Here is a 17,566-nt window from a genome sequence, read left to right on the forward strand (position 1 = left end):
ACCGGAAGCTTGCGGAGGGAAACGCCCGGGAGGGGGCCGAGGGGCGTGGTTTTTAAGCATGCGCGGCTCCTCACTTGGTGCATGTGCGCGTGCGCTGCCTCCGTCAGCCAAGGTCGGGAACATGGCCGCACGGTCCTTATTGGCGGTCCGGCGGCGGGTGCAGCGCCTCCCGGCCTCAACTGCGGCGTCCTGTGGCAGGTAAGCGAGGCAGGCGGGAGTTCAGGGACGGGCGAGCCGACAAGGCATTTATGGCCTGGAGGACGAGGGTTCTTCGAAACCTGCAGGCGAAAGAATGCATCCATTCTTTCGGCTGCTGCGACCAGGTGCTCACTGTCCCATTTTACAGAATGGGAAACTGAGACGCACAGACACGCCTCGGTACCGGGCCGGGGAAGGGGGAAGATCTATGGTCGTGTCCCCAGAGGTGAGAAGTTTCTGTTGCCTCAGCAGCGACTGAATTGGGTGGCGATGTTTCTCTCTCCCAGCCCTTTCTCCCATCAGTGGTGTGTGGCGTAAATTTGGGTTCTCTTCCTTGACTCCCTTTGGTGCCTTGGTCAGTCCCTTCCCCTTATCCAAACATCACTTTATCTGCTAGAGAAAGAACAGGGTTGGGGGTTGCCCTCTCCAATGGTCCTTCCACCTGCTTTCGGGAGTTTGTGAGGTTCCACTTGTTGCCTTAACCGTCGGCAGCGTTAACTTTTATTGACCACCTGCCAAGGTGATTGCAGAACTAGGAGTACTTACTTTTATTTTCCGCCGTTTAATAATTGAGGAAACAGGTTTAGAAAAAATGAATAACTTTTCCAACCTTAAACAATCATAAAGTGGTGGAACCCGGGCTGGAAACCAGTCAGGGCTCTAGAACCGGCGCTTTGAATTAGTGGGTGACGTTAATTATTCTCAGGTGCTGTTTCTTCCGGGAAAAGAGAAGAAAAGTGGTAGTGTAGGAGACAGAGGAGGACCTCGGAAATGTAAATTAAGCCCCGGGGTTTGGGGGAATCCTTTAACACCTGGGTGAGAGTTTGAATTCTTGGTTGTGTGTGTGTGTTGCTGTTATTGTTTTATAAGATACTTTTATATTCTAAGACAGGGAAAAAAATGCATTTTTTATTAAATAATAATCCAAAGCTTTCCTCTCTCTCAGAACATAGTATTTCATATCTGTCAATAAAGCTCTTTTAGCTTATTTGGACAAAGAATGCATTGTATATTATGCAACCGTTTCCATGACTTTCTGTGAACACAGTTTGAGTTAATGTACTGAATCATAGCATGATGGGTTTGAAGACATTTTAGAAAAATAAAATCTTATTGAAGTATATAAACGTTGATACATGAACATAACCAATAAATGGATAGTAAAATTTGTGAATTACAGAACAAACATACATTTCATCATACAAGTTTCCTTTCCATTTCCCCATCACCAACACCTAGCATTGTTATGAAACATTTGTTTCAAACAAGAAAGAGCAACTGTCAAAATATTACTATTAACTATAGCCCATATCTTACATTTGGTGTATTTTCCCCCAAAACCTCTCAGTTATTAACACCTTATATTAACATTATATATTTGTTATCATTCAGAAAACACTTTCCCATGTTCTATTAACCACAGCCCATCATCCACCACAGGATTTCCTGTGTTATACAGTCCCATGCTATGTACAATCTGATCAAACTGTACACTCAGTGGCTTTCATTTTCATCAGAGTTGTGCTGTCATCACCTTAGTCAATTTTAGAACGTTTCATTACTTAAAAAGGAAAAATCTCACACCCCCATATACCCCACCCTTGACCTTTAGTATTGAAAAAATATCTTCTTGCCATTGCTGCAAAATAAGTACATTACTGTTAACTATAGCCCGTAAGTGACGTGAGTTATAATTTTCCCATGTGTCACCTTATTCTCAGCACTTTGTAAAAGAAGAGCAATCTTATATTTATGCTATTAGCCCTAATATTCATCCATCACTGAAATTACTATTATACATTCCCTAGATTATTCCCTTGTTTCCTTCTATTGGCATTTACTTCCACATACTACCCCTTTCAGCCACAATCACTTTTTTTTGAGGTACTGGATATTGAACCCAGGACCTTGTACATGCAAAGCAGGTGCTCAACAACTGAACTGCACCCATTCCCCCATAGTCACATTTATAAATCAGCAGTATTAGTTATACTCATTATAATATGTTACTCAACTTTATTCATTTCCACACTTTTACAATTAACCTTATTAATAGTGCTATGTACATTAAGCATCATCTCCCATTCTCAACCCACCTTCTGTTTCCTGGTAACCTGTACTCTAGAGTTTACCTCTGTGATTTTACTCATTGTATTTAGCCCATATTTGTGAGACCATAAACTATCTGTCTTTTTGTGTCTGGCTTATTTTACTCAACATAATGTCCTCTAGGTTCACTCATGTTGTCATATGCATCCCAATTTCATTTCTTCTTACCGCTGAATAGTATTCCGTTGTGTGTATATACCACATTTTGTTTATCCATTCATCAGTTAGTGGACGCTTGGGCTGGTTCTGTATTTTAGCAATTGTGAATAATGCTGCTGTGAACAATCATTGTGCAAATGTCAGTTTACTGGATCATACAACAGTTCTGTATTCAACTTGAGGTATTACCAAACCGTCATCCACAGAGGCTGTACCATTCTACATTCCCATCAACAGTGAAAGAGTATTCCTATTTCTCCATATCCTTTCCAACACTTGTAGTTTTCTGTTTCTTTTTTTAAATAATGGCTATTCTATAAGCTGTGAAATAATATGTCATTGTAGTTTTGTGTTTTGTTTGTTTTTGTTTTTTGTTTTTGTTTTGAGGTACCGGGAGCCAGAGATTGAACCCATGGCCTCATATGTGGGAATGTGGCACTCTGCCACTGAGCCATGTCAGCTTCCCTGAGTTGATTTTTTTGTTTGTTTTGCCTGTTGTTTTTCAGTAGTCAATGGAAACCAAACCCAGGACCTCCTATCGTGAGAGGTGGGTGCTCAACAATTTGAGCCACATCCGCTCCCAATTTCATTGTAGTTTTGATGTGCATTTCCCTAATAGCTAGCGATGTTGGGCTTATTTTCATGTGCTTTTTGACCATTTGTATTTCCTCTAATAGAGTCTTGCCCATTTTTTAATTGGGTTGTCTTGTTATTATTGAGTTGTATAATCTCTCTATAGAACATGGATAGCAAACCCTTATCAGGCATGCGGTTTCCAAATGTTTTCCCCCATCGAGTAGGTGCCTTTTTACTTTCTGCACAAAGTCTTTTGAAGAACAAAAGTATTTAATTTTTAAGAGGGCCCGTTTGTCTATTTTTTCTTTTGTTGCTCGCACTTCGGGAGGTGTAAGAAACTACTGCCTACCACAAGATCTTGAAGATGTCTTCCTACATTTTCTTCTAGGAATTTTATGGCTGTAGCTTTTATATTTTGGTCCTTGATTCATTTTGAGTTAATTTTTGTATAAGGTGTATGATTTGGGTCCTTTTTCGTTCTTTAAATATGGCGATTCAGTTCTCCAGCACCATTTGTTGAATAGACTTTTCTGGCCCAGCTGGGTGTGGGCTTAACAGCCTTGTCAAAAATCACTTCACTGTAGATGTGAGGGTCTATTCTGAGTTCTCAGTTCGGTTCCATTGGTCAATCTGTTTTATCTTTATGCCAGTATCCTGCTGTTTTTACCGCTGTAGCTAAGTAATGTACTTTAAAGTCAGGAAGTGAGAGTCTCCCAACTTTGTTCTTCTTTTTTAAGTCATTTAATAATTTTTTTTTTTCCTTGCAAGTTTGTTTTATTTATTGAATTATGTATCACATTTAAAACATATCAGGTTGTATATATTCATTTAATAATTTTGATAATTGATTTTTCCATTTCTGAAAAAAAAAAGACTGTTGAGATTTTTGTTGGGATTGCATTGGATCTGTAAGTCAGTTTGGATAGAACTGACATCTTAACAATATTTAATCTTCCAGTCCATGAACACAGAATGTCCTTTCATTTATTTAAGTCTTCTTTGGTTTATTTTAGCAATGTTTCATAGTTTTCTGAATATAGATACTTTATGTCCTTGCTTAAGTTTCTTCCTAAATATTTGATTCTTTTAGTCACTGTTATTATAAATGGAACTTTTTTTCTGATTTCCTCATCAGAGTGTTATCAGTAGAGTACAGAAACACTAATGATTTTCGTCTATTAATATTGTGTTCCACCACTTTGCTGAACTCATGTCTTAGTTCTTGTAGCTTTATTGTGGATTTTTCAGGATTTTCTAGATAAAGGATCATATCATTAGTGAATATGGAAGTTTTATTTCTTCCTTTCCTATTTGGGTGCCTTTTATTTATCTAGCTTAGTTGCTCAAGCTAGAACTTCTAGCACAATTTTCAATAACAGTGGTTATAATGGGATTCTTTGTCTTGTTCTTGATCTCAGCGGGAAACCTTTCAGTCTTTTACTATTAAGTAAATTGCTAGCTGTAGTTTTTTCATATATGTACTTTACCAGATTGAGAAGGCCTTCTATTCCTATCTTTTGGAGTGTTTTTTTCAAGAAAGGATGCTGTATTTTGTCAAATGCCTTTCCTGCATCAGTAGAGAGGATCATGTGGTTTTTCTTCAGTTTATTAATGTGCTTTACTAAACTAGTTGATTTTCTTGTGTTGAACCAACCACCTTTGCATACCTGAGATAAAACCCACTTGACTGTGGTGTATAATTTTTTAATTTGGATTTGGATTGGTTTGCAGGTATTTTATTGAGGATTTTTGCATCTATATTCATTAGAGACATTGGTCTATAATTTTCTTTTTTCATAGTATCTTTATCTGGTTTTGGTATTAGCGTAATGCTGGCTTCATAGAATGAGCTTGGTAGCATTCTTTCCTGTTCATTTTTTTGGAAGAGTTTGAGTAAAGTTGGTATTAGATTTAGTGAATGATCGTTAGAATTCATCTGTGAAGCCATCTAGTCCTGGCTTTTCATCTTTGGGAGGTTTTTGATGACCGTTTCAGTCTCTTTACATGTGATTAGTTTCTTGAGGTCTTTTGTTTCTTCTAGGGTCAGTGTAAGTTTTGGGGTATTTCTAGAAATTTGTCCATCTTGTCTACATTATGTAGTTTTTTGGTGTACAGTCGTTTATAGTATCCTCTTTTGATCTCTTATTTTTGTGGGATCAGTAATAATGTCCCCATTTTCACTTCTGAATTTATTTATTTACATCATCTCTTTTTCTTTGTCACTCTAGTTAAGGATTTGTTAAGTTTATTGATCTCAAAGAACCAACTTTTGGTTTTGTTGATTCTTTTTTTTTTTTTTTCCTTAATTTCATTTATTTCTGCTCTGATCTTTATTATTTCTTTCCTTCAGCTTGGTTTGTAATTAGTTTGCTGTTTTTTTTCTAGTTCCTCCAGGTGTGCCATTAGATCTTCGATTTTAGCTCTGTCTTCTTTTTTAATGTAAGCTTGGATATTATTGAGGGCTATAAATTTCCTTCTCATCACTGCCCTTGCGGTGTCCCATAAGTTTTGAAATGTTTTGCTCTCGTTTTCATTCATCTCAAGGTATTTACTGAATTCTAATGCAATATCTTCTTTGACCCACTGATTATTTGTGTTTAATCTCCATATATTTATGAATTTTCCCTTTTTTCACCCATTATTGATTTCCAACTTCATTCTGTTATGATCAGAGAAAGTGTTTTGCATAATTTCAGTCTTTTGAAGTTTATTGAGATCTGTCTTGTGACCCAACATATAGTCTATCCTGGAGAAGGATCCATGAGCTCCTGTAAAGAATGTATATCCTGCTGTTTTGGGGTGTAATGCTCTGTAAATGTCTGTTAGGTCTAGTTCACTTATCATATTATTGCAGCTGTTTATCCTCTATCCAGATGTTCTATCATTGCTGAGAGTAGTGTATTGGTGTCTCCAATTATTATTGTATGGACGTCCATTTCTCCCTTCAGTTTTGCCAGTGTGTGCCTCATGTATCTTGGAGCACCCAGGTTAGGTGCATAAATATTTATTATAGTTATTTCTTCTTGGTGGATTGCCCCTTTTATTAATATATAATGACCTCCTTCATCCCTTTTAACAATTTGCATTTAAAATCTATTTTGTCTGATATTAGTATTGCTACTCCAGCTCTTTCTTAGTTACTATTTGCATGAACCTTTTACTTTTAACCTCATTGTGTCCTTCCGTCTAAGGCAAGTCTCTTGTAGACAACATATAGATGACTCATATTTTTTATCCATTCTGTCAGCCTGTGCCTTTTGATTGGGGAGTTCAAGCCATTGTCATCAATATTATTACTGTAAAGGTATTATTTACTTTGTACATTTTATCCTTTGACTTTCTGTTTTTGTATTGTCTGTCTTTTTACCCTTTAATTTATTCTTAATAGTAATCTTCATTTCTATATAAAAGCTCTCATCCTTTTTTTTTCCCCCCCATCTTTTAGGCTGCAGCACTCCCTTTAGTATCTTTTGTAATTCCGATCTTTTGGTTACAAACTCTTTGAGTTTTTGTTTGCGAAGACTTTAAACTCACCCTCATTTTTGAAGGATAGTTTTGCTGGATATAGAATTCTTGTCTGGCAGTTTTTCTCTTTCAGTACCTTAGCTACATCATACCACTTTCTTCTCATCTCCATGATTTCTGATGAGAGGTCAGCACTTAATCTTATTGGGGTTCCTTTATGTGTGGTACTTTACCTTTCTCTTGCTGCTTTCCGAATCCTCCTTTTGTTGTTGTTGTGTTTTCTTTATTTTAAAAGAAGTTTTAGATTACATAAAAATAACCTAAAAAATATAGGGGATTCCCATATACCCCACTCCCTCCCCGACTGAAATTTTCCCCTATCAATAACATCTTTCATTAGTATGGTACATTTGTTACAACTGATGAACAAATATTGAAGCATTGTTATTAACATGGTCTATGGTTTACATTATGGTTTATACTCTGCACCACACAATTTTATAAGTTTTGACAAAATGTTAATGTCCTCTATCATTGCAGTATCATACAGAACAATTCCAGTGGCCCCAAAATGCCCCAGTTACACTCATTCTTCCCTCTCCTTCCCCTCAGAACCTGTGGTGACCACTGTCTTTATATCAGTGTTATAAATTATTCCATTACTAGAATAATAATAAGTCTACTTTGGTCCATAGTTGCAGTCCCTCTTATGTTTGTTCATTCCTTAGTCTTGAGGATTTGGGCATGGTGATGCCCATTCTGCTTCCGGTTGAGAGGGGCTTAATCCTACATAGGGCAGATGGATGGAACTCTTTTGCTTGGAGTTATCCATACTCTCCATTTTGGAGGATGGGTGTTGTCCATCATCATTCTGTTAGTTGTCCTGGGCAAGTCTGATGAACTGGAGATTGGATGTTGGCTGCAACTTTGCTGAGATTCAGGGTTCAACCAGCATATGAGCAGAGCAAAGATTTAAGTCTTTCAGACATATATTTCACAGGTATACTGCTTCCCACAGTTTCTGGAGGAGTGTAGCCTGCCATTCCCTACTTCACCATGTTAGATCTCCCCTAGAATCCTCTTTTTATCTCTGATATTTCTCAGTCTAAATAGGAAGTGTCTCAGAGTAGGTCTTTTTGGATTTATTCTGTTTGGGGTGCATTGTCCTTATTGGATATTGATATTTATGTCCTTCGTAAGGGTTGGGAATTTTTCGGTTCTTATTTCCTCAGATATTCTTTCTGGTTCTTTCCCATTGTCTTCCTCTCCTGGGACACCAATAGTATGTGTGTTTTGCATTGTCATTCAGTTCCTTGAAACCCTGTCCCATTTTTTCCATGCTTTTCTTTCTTTCCAAGTTCAGATGTTCTGTCCTGAATATCACTAGTTCTGTTTTCAGTCAATTCAAATCTGTGGTTACATGCCTCTAATATATATATTTTTTCCTAATATATTTTTTAATGTCCCTTGTATGTGGTGTTTCACTTTTCCCTTTCTAGTTTCAGAATTTTTTCTTTATCTTTGGCATTTGGCATTCTGCATATTATGTGTCTTAGGGTAGGTCTATTAAGATTTATTCTAATTGTAGTACACTGTGCTTCCAGGACACGTATATCCATGTCTTTCATGAGAGTTGGGAAATTTTCAGCCATTATTTCCTCACATACTCTTTGCACCCTTTCCCTTCTTGCCTCCTTCTGGAACTCCCATAACATATTTGTTGTTGTGCTTCATGTTATCATTCAACTCCCTGAGTCCCTGCTCAATTTTTTCCATTCTTTTCTCTCTCTGTTCTCTCTTCAATTTTAGTTGTTCTTTACCCTATGTCTCTGATTTTTTTCTTCCATGATTTCAGATCTCTTGTGTGGCCTCTATCTTATTTTTAATCTCACCTATTGTGTCTTTCATTCACATAAGCTCTGTTATTTTTCTATCCAAGATTTCACTTTTTTGTGTGTTCTCATTCAGTATCGTCTTAAAGGTCTTTTATTTATTTATTTAGCCATATTATTTTTCAATGCCATGATTTTATTTAGGAGATTTGAATGAACCACAGTGATTAGCTGTTTTAAGTGCTGTGCCTCATTTAGAACTTGATTTATTCCTTTGCCTAAGTCACATCTTCCTTTTTCTCTGTATGGTTTGTGATTTTTTGCTGATGTCTAGGCATCTGATTCTGATGCTGAGTTTATTCTGATGTTCAGTTTCTCTCTCTTGTATACAGATTTACTGTTAAGTAGCTGTGTGCTACCACTGTTCTTTGACTCTTGATTCAACTTGTTCTAGATATTTAGGATTCCCCCTGTTTAACTGCTCGAACCAGGACTGATGACCCAGTAATGGGGTACAGGCCAATTTCCAAGGACCTTGGAGAGTGGGACGGTAAAGATATCTGCTTCCCTTTTTTATTTATTATTTTTCCCTTTTCATGCACTTCTATATCTGGCCAGCTAACGGTGCTCTTTGGCAGCCCTATCACTCAGACCCCAGGTGCTGGGGTAGAATGCATTCAGAGTAAATCCTCAGGCAAGTGGGCAGTGCAGAAAGTGTCCTCAGTGCTGCCCAGGCATTACAAACAACTCTCAAAAACTGTTCCCCTTCCTTGGTTGGCTGCAGTCTTCCTCCTTCTGCCTCCTCAGCAACCAGCCCAGGGCTGTGGGGAGGGTGTTTGAGAAGGCAGATTTTCTTTAGCTCTCTGCTGGCTCACAGCGCAAATAGTGTTGCAGCCCCTCCCAGCCTGGAACTGTTCAACCTTTCCAATGCATCAGACCAAGTTCGCTGGCCCAAAATCTGAATTTTCTGTAGATTATGTCTCTCCCTCTCCCTTTTCTTGGGGATAACAACCCCTGCACCCCCTCAGTCAGCAGCCATTGCTGGAATTGAACATATGATCTCGTATGTGGGAAACTGGCACTCAACCACTGAGCCACATTGGCTCCCCTGAGTTGGTTTTTTTTTTCATTTCTTTGCTTGGTTTTTTGTTTTGTTTGTTTGTTTATTTGTTGTTTTCTTGTTTTAGAAGGCACCAGGGACTGAACCCAGGACCTCCCACGTAGGAAACAGGTGCTCCATTGTTTGAGCTACATCTGCTCCCTGATTATTTTTTTCTTCTTAAGATTTATTTTATTTATTTATTTCTTCCCTCCACTCATTGTTTGTACTTGATGTGTCTATTCTTTAGGAGGCACCAGGAACTGAACCCAGGATCTCCACTCTGGGAGGGAGGTGCCTAATCATTTGAGCCACCTCCGTTCCCTGCTTTGTTGTGTCTCATTATGTTTTTCTTCCTGTGTTTCTTGTATCATCTTACTGTGTCAGCTTACTGCATCTGCCTGCCTTTCACACCAGCTCACTGTCTTCTTTAGGAGGCACGGGGAACTGAATCAGGGACTTCCCGTGTGGTAGGCAGGAACTCAAGTGCTTAAAGCACATCCACTTCCCTGATTAGTTATCTTAATCCCATATCTTGTCAGGCTATTTGGCTCTTCCTTTGTCTTGCCTAGTGTTTTTGTGTGTTTTTTTAAATGGCTCTTCTTGGATTTTTGTTTCAATTTATTCTGAGTCTTACAATTGCCTAGCTTAAATTATCAAAATCGGGCCAGGGATTCATTTATGGGGCACAGATTTTCTCCCAGAAGTTCAGGTTAGGAGAGACCTAAAAATAGGTTTTCTCTTGCAGTTTGCCAACCAGCAGATGGCTCTCATTGGTAAACCTTTCCATGGAGGTGTTTCTTTAAACCTCTGCTTCCTGGTATTTCTTGTCTGGCCAGAACCAAAATTCAAAGCAGGCTCTGCTAGTCAAATTCACAGAAAGAAAAACGCTCTCGTCCCTCTGCAGCACCTCCCTTTTCCCAGGAAAAGATGTCTCTTCCCTTCTGTGTCAGCTGCAGTGGGCAACAGGTTTTATCCAGACTGCATACCTTGAAAGGTAGGGAGTGGGTACAGAAAAAAAAAAGGGAAAAAACTTCTGGTTGTCACTTTGGGTTCTTCCTCTCTATCTCACCCTCTTGGGAGTTGTACAGCACTCTCCTAGTCTGCTGACCCTAAATCAGGTCCTTCAGGCAGCTTTTGGCCCTTTTTCTGGTTGTGTGTGTGTGTGTGTGTGTGTGTGAGAGAGAGAGAGAGAGTTGAGTCCTGCCTGCCTACTCTACTGCCATCTTCTCAGAACTTCTGTTTGTATCACAGTTAAGTGTTGTGTGAGTGTCTTTTTAGCAGCTTGTCATTTAGAGGCATGACCAGAAGAAAAGTGGTTCCTTATAATAAAATCTGTCTCTGGTGCTCAGTGCTTAGTAGGATACTTGCTGTGTCATCTTGAACAAGTCATTTAGCCTTTCTGAGCTTCAGTTCATCTATGAAATGAGGGTGATAGCAATATCTATTCTCAGGTATTGAGACATAAAAGGTATGATTCAGGTAAAACCCCAACTATAGTGTCTGCCACTTACTAAGCACTTTACAAGTGTTCATATTGTTATTACCTGTTTTGAGGTGACTGAAAGCATTTTCTCTAGTGATTCAATCTGGGCAGTTTTCTAGTCTCTAAACTTGTACCTTTGACTTTTTTGGTGCATTTTCTCATTGTGCCCTTCTCCTCCTCCTCCTTACACATACACTTTAGGGAATGGCTGTGTCCTTTTAGCACTGCCACCCAGAGAACCGCTGGTGAGGACTGCAGCTCTGAGGACCCTCCTGATGAGCTTGGGCCCTCTTTGGCTGAACGAGCCTTAAGGCTAAAAGCAATTAAATTGGAGAAGGAAGTCCAGGATTTAACAGTGAGTAGCTGATTTTATATTATCTCTTCTTTACATCCTTTTTGTGGTTTGAATATCCCAAGTCCATTTTTTTATGTTAATTTTTAAAGTTACATTTCTCTAATTGACTTTTTTTCCATTAAACTTTTTTTTTATTAGAGCAGTTGTAGGTATACAGAAAATTATGCAGCCAGGTGAGTTTCATATTCCACACATACACACTCAGTGTTTTCCTATTGTTAACATTTTGCACAAGTGTGATACCTTTGTTAAAGGTGATGAAATAATATTATTAGAATTATTAATTATAGTCCATAGTTTGCATTAGGGTTTACTCTTTGTGTTGTACAGTTCTGTGGGTTATTTATTTATTTATTTATTTTTGGTGTTCTGTCTTTTTTGTGGCATAAACGTTTTATTTTGAAATAATTTCAAACTTAAGGACAGTTGCAAAAATAGTACAAAACCCATGCAGAGAACTCCCCTCTAATAAGCTCTTTACCTCCATTCTCTTGCTAGGTATACTAAGCAAAATAATTTGTAGTAGTTAATTTAAAAAGTCACTGGCTAAGTAACTTTTCACTTAGCTTAGTCACTGACTAACTCTCTTTTCAGTACTCAGTTGTGTCACAGCACTTAGATACCTGACACATTGGCAGCTTCAGTGCCTGGCATGTTATAGATATTCAATAAATATTGGTCGAATGAATGAGCTAATTGACCAGAGAACTGTATTCTGCTGATCAGACCCTATCTAGCATACTGTGCCTATTCCCCTGGGTTGACAGGCACACTCTGAGAAAGTTGGATAGAGTAATTGCAAAGCAAGATCCCCAGCACAGTAAAGAGATTAAAAGTGTTTCTTAGAGCGAGTGAAGGAAACAGAGATTGTAAACATAAAAAAGACTAAAATGGCTAAAATTACCACCTTTAAATAACTGGCATGCTTTTTTGAGATCTCATACATGGGAAGCAGATGCTCAACCACTGAGTATACCCTCTCCCTTGGCACACTTTTAAAACTTACTCTCAATTGTCCTAGAATTCATCTTATTGAAACAAAGTTAGACAGTGGCAGCATTGGCTGATTGTAAAAAAGAAAGCTAATTTCCAAGATAATAGCTCCCTATTGCTAAGTGTTGAAACTAGCTAGCTAAATGACTGCCAAGCAGGGACTAGATGAATAGCTGAAAACCCAACTCTTGGTGTGTTTTTTTTGTAGTTTTATAAAAACATCACAGGAGTGAAATTTGGAAAGTGAGCAAAAGCATTATTTTCCAACAATAATAATCATTTGTTTTCTCATCATTGTTTCTTTGTTTTTGATGTTCAGGTTAGATACCAGAGAGCTGTGGCTGATTCTGAAAACATACGGAGGCGAACACAGAGATGTGTAGAAGATGCCAAGATATTTGGTAAGTAAGATATTAATTCACAATAAAATAAAAATGCCTTGAGTTAAGGACACTTATGAGCAGTTCTTCAAATGGAGCACAGTAAGGCCACATCTGGGTCCTTATCTGATCCCTCCCCTGCCTGTCTACCATTCCTACAGGCTTTCTGTGATGCTTACCAGGAATAGTTTAAAGTGAACCATTTCCTAAAATATTACCTTTATTTTGACCAAACCTGACACCATTTTATTTTCCAAGCATTTACAGTTATTACAGTTAACATTCTAGTGCTTAAAAATTGTTTAACTCTTTAATAAACAAATGAATCATTAAGATATTTGAGGAAAATCCAAAGAGCAGAAACATAGGCAATCAAGAATGCTACAATTAATTTGCAAAATTCATCTGTATCCATCGGTCAATTAAGAACCACATCTGCACCAGACAATTTTCACTACTATGAACAAGAATCACTTGTGTTATCATATTTGTATTCTACAACTTAACTAGTTAAAACATAGTTCAAAGACAAGGGCTCAGATTCCATGGAATCAAAGAATCCTGAAGTCTTTGCTAGACTATCTATTTTTTCATTGATGACATCAAGTAATCTTTTTGGTTCATGTAGAAGTTTCACAGATTTTTCCTGGCATACAAGTCATTTTGTTCCAAAGGTGTTCATGAAAGTGTTAGCTGAGTTTGGTAACATGGTTCAAAGATAAAGTACAAATCTATAATTGCTTGCTATACTCACAATTTAATTTTATCTAGCTCAATCCCTTCCTTTTACAAGTGAGCTAATAATTACTTGATGACACTTGTAAACCTGGATGCACTGTCTCTTGACCCCTAATCTATTATTTCTTCCCTTAAATCACACTACTTCTTTTTCTCTAGATTTTATCTAATTGTGCATAGAATTGGCTTCATTCCTGTCCTATCCAATCCTAGTGCTTTGTCACAGCCTTCTGCTCTTCTCTCTGTGCTCTGTATAGTTCATATTTTACAGCTTTATTTATCACCTGAGTAGTGACTCCCAACTTGTATTCCTGATCTTTTATTCAAATATTAGTCTCTTATTTCCAGCTCTCCATAGTAGGGGTCTGCAAACCTCAGCCTATGGGCCAAGCCTGCTGCCTGCTTTTGTACTGCCCGTAAGCTGAGAATAGTTTTTACACTTTTAAAATGCTTAGGAAAAAAAGTCAAAAGAATAACATTTCATAACACATGAAAATTATATGTAATTTAAATTTCATTGTCTATGAATAAAGTTTTAAATTTTTTTTAAAACATTTGTGGAAACTATTTTCTCTTGTTATAGGATCACCTACCTAAGATTCTTTGCCTCTTGGCCCATAAAGCCTAAAATATCTATTATATGGTCCTTTATAGAAAAAGTTAAGCAATCTCTAGCAAACAGATTAACTATGATAGGGAAGGACTTTCTGTTGTATTGTCTGCTGAAGCAAGATCTCGGTGGGAAGCAGTGAGGGAACAGAGTGGGTGGGCCTATCAGCTGTGTAAGAAATAGGTTTAGGAAGCGGACTTGGCCCAGTGGTTAGGGCGTCCGTCTACCACATGGGAGGCCCACGGTTCAAACCCTGGGCCTCCTTGACCCATGTGCAGCTGGCCCATGCGCAGTGCTGATGCGCGCAAGGAGTGCCCTGCCACTCAGGGGTGTCCCGGGTAGGGGAGACCCACGCGCAAGGAGTGTGCCCCATAAGGAGAACCGCCCAGCACAAAAGAAAGTGCAGCCTGCCCAGAAATGGCGCCGCACACACAGAGAGCTGACACAACAGAAAGAAACACAGATTCCTGTGCCGCTGACAACAACAGAAGCGGACAAAGAAGAACACGCAGCCAATAGACACAGAGAGCAGACAATTGGGGTGCAGGGGAAGGGGAGAGAAATAAATAAATAAATATTTTTTTAAAAAACAGGTTTATATCCATTTTCATAAGAATTACTTAAATTCCTGGGAACAACACTTTAATCTCAAAAGAATCTACTAGATAATCCAAAATGCCAATTTATTAATTTAAGAGCAAAATATACCTGATAAGATCTGTAACATAAATCATTTGCTTAGGTCATTTCATCCTCGTAGCCAGGAATGCTTAGAAAATTGAAGATTGCTTGGTGAGCATGGAAGTAAAACAAAAGTGGAGTGTTTTTCAGGGATGCAGCATGATGACTCTTTCCAGGAATAGTTTTGTCTCAGTAACCCACTTTCTCTTAAATAGGTCACAATGACCCTCTTTCCCCACCCCCACCCCAAGAATTTATGCGGACACCAATCATCTATTAAAGTAACATGATAATTAGAACCAGAGACTGAACCCTCATATAGACAAGAGAACCTAGGCTTCTATTTACTGAACTGAAACTCCGGCAACTTTTCTGACTTAACTAAAGGCAGCACTCTTTACATTGTCTGTGTACTTTTCAGCCCAGCTTACAGCTTTCAAAAACTAATTATTAGAGTCTTGTCTTCCTATGATTAGACTTGTGAATGCCTTTGATATTTGTAATTAATCTTTATCAGGCATTCTTTATTCTTGGATGGAATTCAATCTTAGCATATTTTTCAGGCCTTTGACCATTGTCTATTCTCTTTAACAACCATTAATATTTTATGATTGTCCTCCCTAATGGGAGGTGGGAGTTATCTTGTGGAACTTTGATCCCCTGTATTTTGATCTTCTGCTCTCATCTAACTTTCCTCAATTCATGCTTCAAAAATTTTTACCTCCCTCAGCTGCCTTACTCTTTCTGCAACACCAGTTTTCTAGGTTCTCAGGCAGGAAGAATCATTTGACTCATCCCTTTTCATTATGCCTTCTATACATTCAGACCCCAAGCATGATTCCCTGGAAATGTCTCCTGGTTTCACTCTTTCCTCTCCATTGCTGCCTCTCATATCACACCAGGCCTTCACTATCTCATGCCTAGATTCCTTCAGTTGGCTTTCCTGTTCCTTCCGATTTCTTCCCTTCTTAGCCTGTCTCCCATACCCTAACATCCCAGATCCATTATGAGTGCCATAGGCTTACTTGAATCATGTTCCACTTGGTTTGCTCAAGGAGCTTTTATGGGATCTCTGTCACCCAGAAGTAAAAAGTAGAATTCCACCTTCTTAACCAGACTTTTTTCATCCCATCCAGGCAGTAAGTCTGGGAAATATCACCTGGGTCATCGTTTTCATAGTTTGCCTGTACATGATCGTCGTCTTAACCTCTGAGTACATTTAGGGTAGCTACATGTTTTAGCACAGCCAAATCCAGGTCCTAGATTAAAATCATATCAAAGGGGAGCAGATGTAGCTCAATGCTTTGAGTGCCTGCTTCCCATGTATAAGATGCCAAGTTCAATCCCCCGTACCTCCTAAAAAAACAACAACAACAAAAACCAGATCAGCCAAGTCCTTCATCCCTCACATATCCCCACTGCCACTGGAGCTCTGGTGTTGTGCCATCAGACTTGTCTGCAATGGCAACATTCCTTATGGTCATCTGTAAGAAACATCAAGTCTTAGAATTGGGAGGAATGGAATTTCTCAGCAACAGGGTGTATTTTTTTCTTGTAGCAGTTCAAACAATAAGTGTCTGGTTTCTCTGTAGGAATCCAGAGTTTCTGTAAGGACTTGGTGGAGGTGGCAGACATTTTGGAGAAGACTACAGAGTGCATTTCTGGAGAAACAGAGCCTGGGGACCAGAAGCTTACTCTGGAGAAAGTCTTCCAAGGGTTGTCACTTTTGGAAGCAAAGCTGAAAAGTGTGTTTGCCAAGCATGGCCTGGAGAAGATGGCACCCATTGGTGACAAATATGACCCTCATGAGCATGAACTCATCTGTCATGTGCCAGCTGATGTTGGGGTGCAGCCTGGCACTGTGGCATTAGTAAGGCAAGATGGCTACAAACTTCATGGCCGCACCATTAGACTTGCCCAGGTGGAAGTCGCAGTAGAGTCTCAGCGAAGACTCTGAATGAATAGTCTCCCAGAGTGCAATCACACCTGTGTTTCCTTTATTTATTAAACTAGGTTTGTATTGTACATGAGCTATTTCATGTGATCTGTTTTGGATTTAGTCATATTGGCTTTATTTCTAAGCTATTCTATTGATTTAATGTGACCTATTTGGTCCCATTAGAATTTTTGCCATTGGGCATTTGAACAATGTGACAAGTGTTCCTATGGCCTTTATCAAAATATGTTGATGAAAATTATTTTTAATGACCAATGACTTTCAGTCTAAAGTCTTTTTAAAAGGTGGAAATGAGTTAATGTTTATGTATTTTCAACTTATTCTTCCAATTTAGTCGGAAAAAAGATGTGAGCATGAGTGGTTGAGAGTTAAACAGAGTGTGAGTAAATATTGCTGACTTCTAAGAGCTTCTGTTTTATGGAAATTTAAGGAGATGGTGGGGATTGGTTCAGTATTTGGGTACTTAGATGATAAAGCTTTGTAGAAGTATGCATTTAGATCATTGGATTATCTTCCTTTCACCCTTCTTTCCTCTTTGTAGTCCTGGCAGGCAGGTGTCATTATCCTGCTTATTGCCAGTCATTGTTCCATACCTGCCGTTTTTCCATTCGCAAGGGCTGAAGGCCCAGGTAAACAAGAAGCCTCAAGAAATCAGAGAAAACCAAGCACTTCTCAAGCAAGGATGGGCAAGAAACTTGGTACTTTACTTTTTCTCAGTTATCTTTATATATAATTTTCTCCCTCCCAAGGTAGATAATCTATGCAGGGAAACTGAGGCAGAACTAATAACTAGTGACCCAAGTCAATCTAGATAGGTACTCTCCCTATGGTTTCTCTTACATCATGCCTGAAATCTTCTGCCCCTTTGTCAAATTTGCCTTATCCTTTATTATATTATATATCACTTATTTAGATTATGAAGGAAGAT

General features: G+C 38.6%; 1 protein-coding gene across 1 annotated transcript; it reads left to right on the forward strand.

The window, feature by feature from the left end:
• The first annotated feature begins 21 nt into the window (after window positions 1-21).
• GRPEL2 (GrpE like 2, mitochondrial) lies at window positions 22-16,706 on the forward strand. Its single transcript, XM_004450961.4, has 4 exons — window positions 22-198; window positions 11,126-11,279; window positions 12,592-12,673; window positions 16,274-16,706. Exons 1-4 carry the CDS (start codon window positions 59-61, stop codon window positions 16,636-16,638), a joined length of 741 nt encoding a protein of 246 aa, XP_004451018.3. The 5' UTR covers window positions 22-58; the 3' UTR covers window positions 16,639-16,706.
• The last annotated feature ends 860 nt before the right edge of the window (window positions 16,707-17,566 follow it).

This window comes from Dasypus novemcinctus, chromosome 2, assembly GCF_030445035.2.
Source record: "Dasypus novemcinctus isolate mDasNov1 chromosome 2, mDasNov1.1.hap2, whole genome shotgun sequence".
Taxonomy (NCBI): Eukaryota; Metazoa; Chordata; class Mammalia; order Cingulata; family Dasypodidae; genus Dasypus; species Dasypus novemcinctus.

Coding starts and splice junctions, on each gene's coding strand:
- GRPEL2 (XM_004450961.4), top strand. CDS start 59: ATGCGCGGCTCCTCACTTGGTGCATGTGCGCGTGCGCTGCCTCCGTCA. Junction 199..11,125: donor ACTGCGGCGTCCTGTGGCAG/GTAAGCGAGGCA, acceptor CATACACTTTAG/GGAATGGCTGTGTCCTTTTA. Junction 12,674..16,273: donor AGAAGATGCCAAGATATTTG/GTAAGTAAGATA, acceptor GTTTCTCTGTAG/GAATCCAGAGTTTCTGTAAG.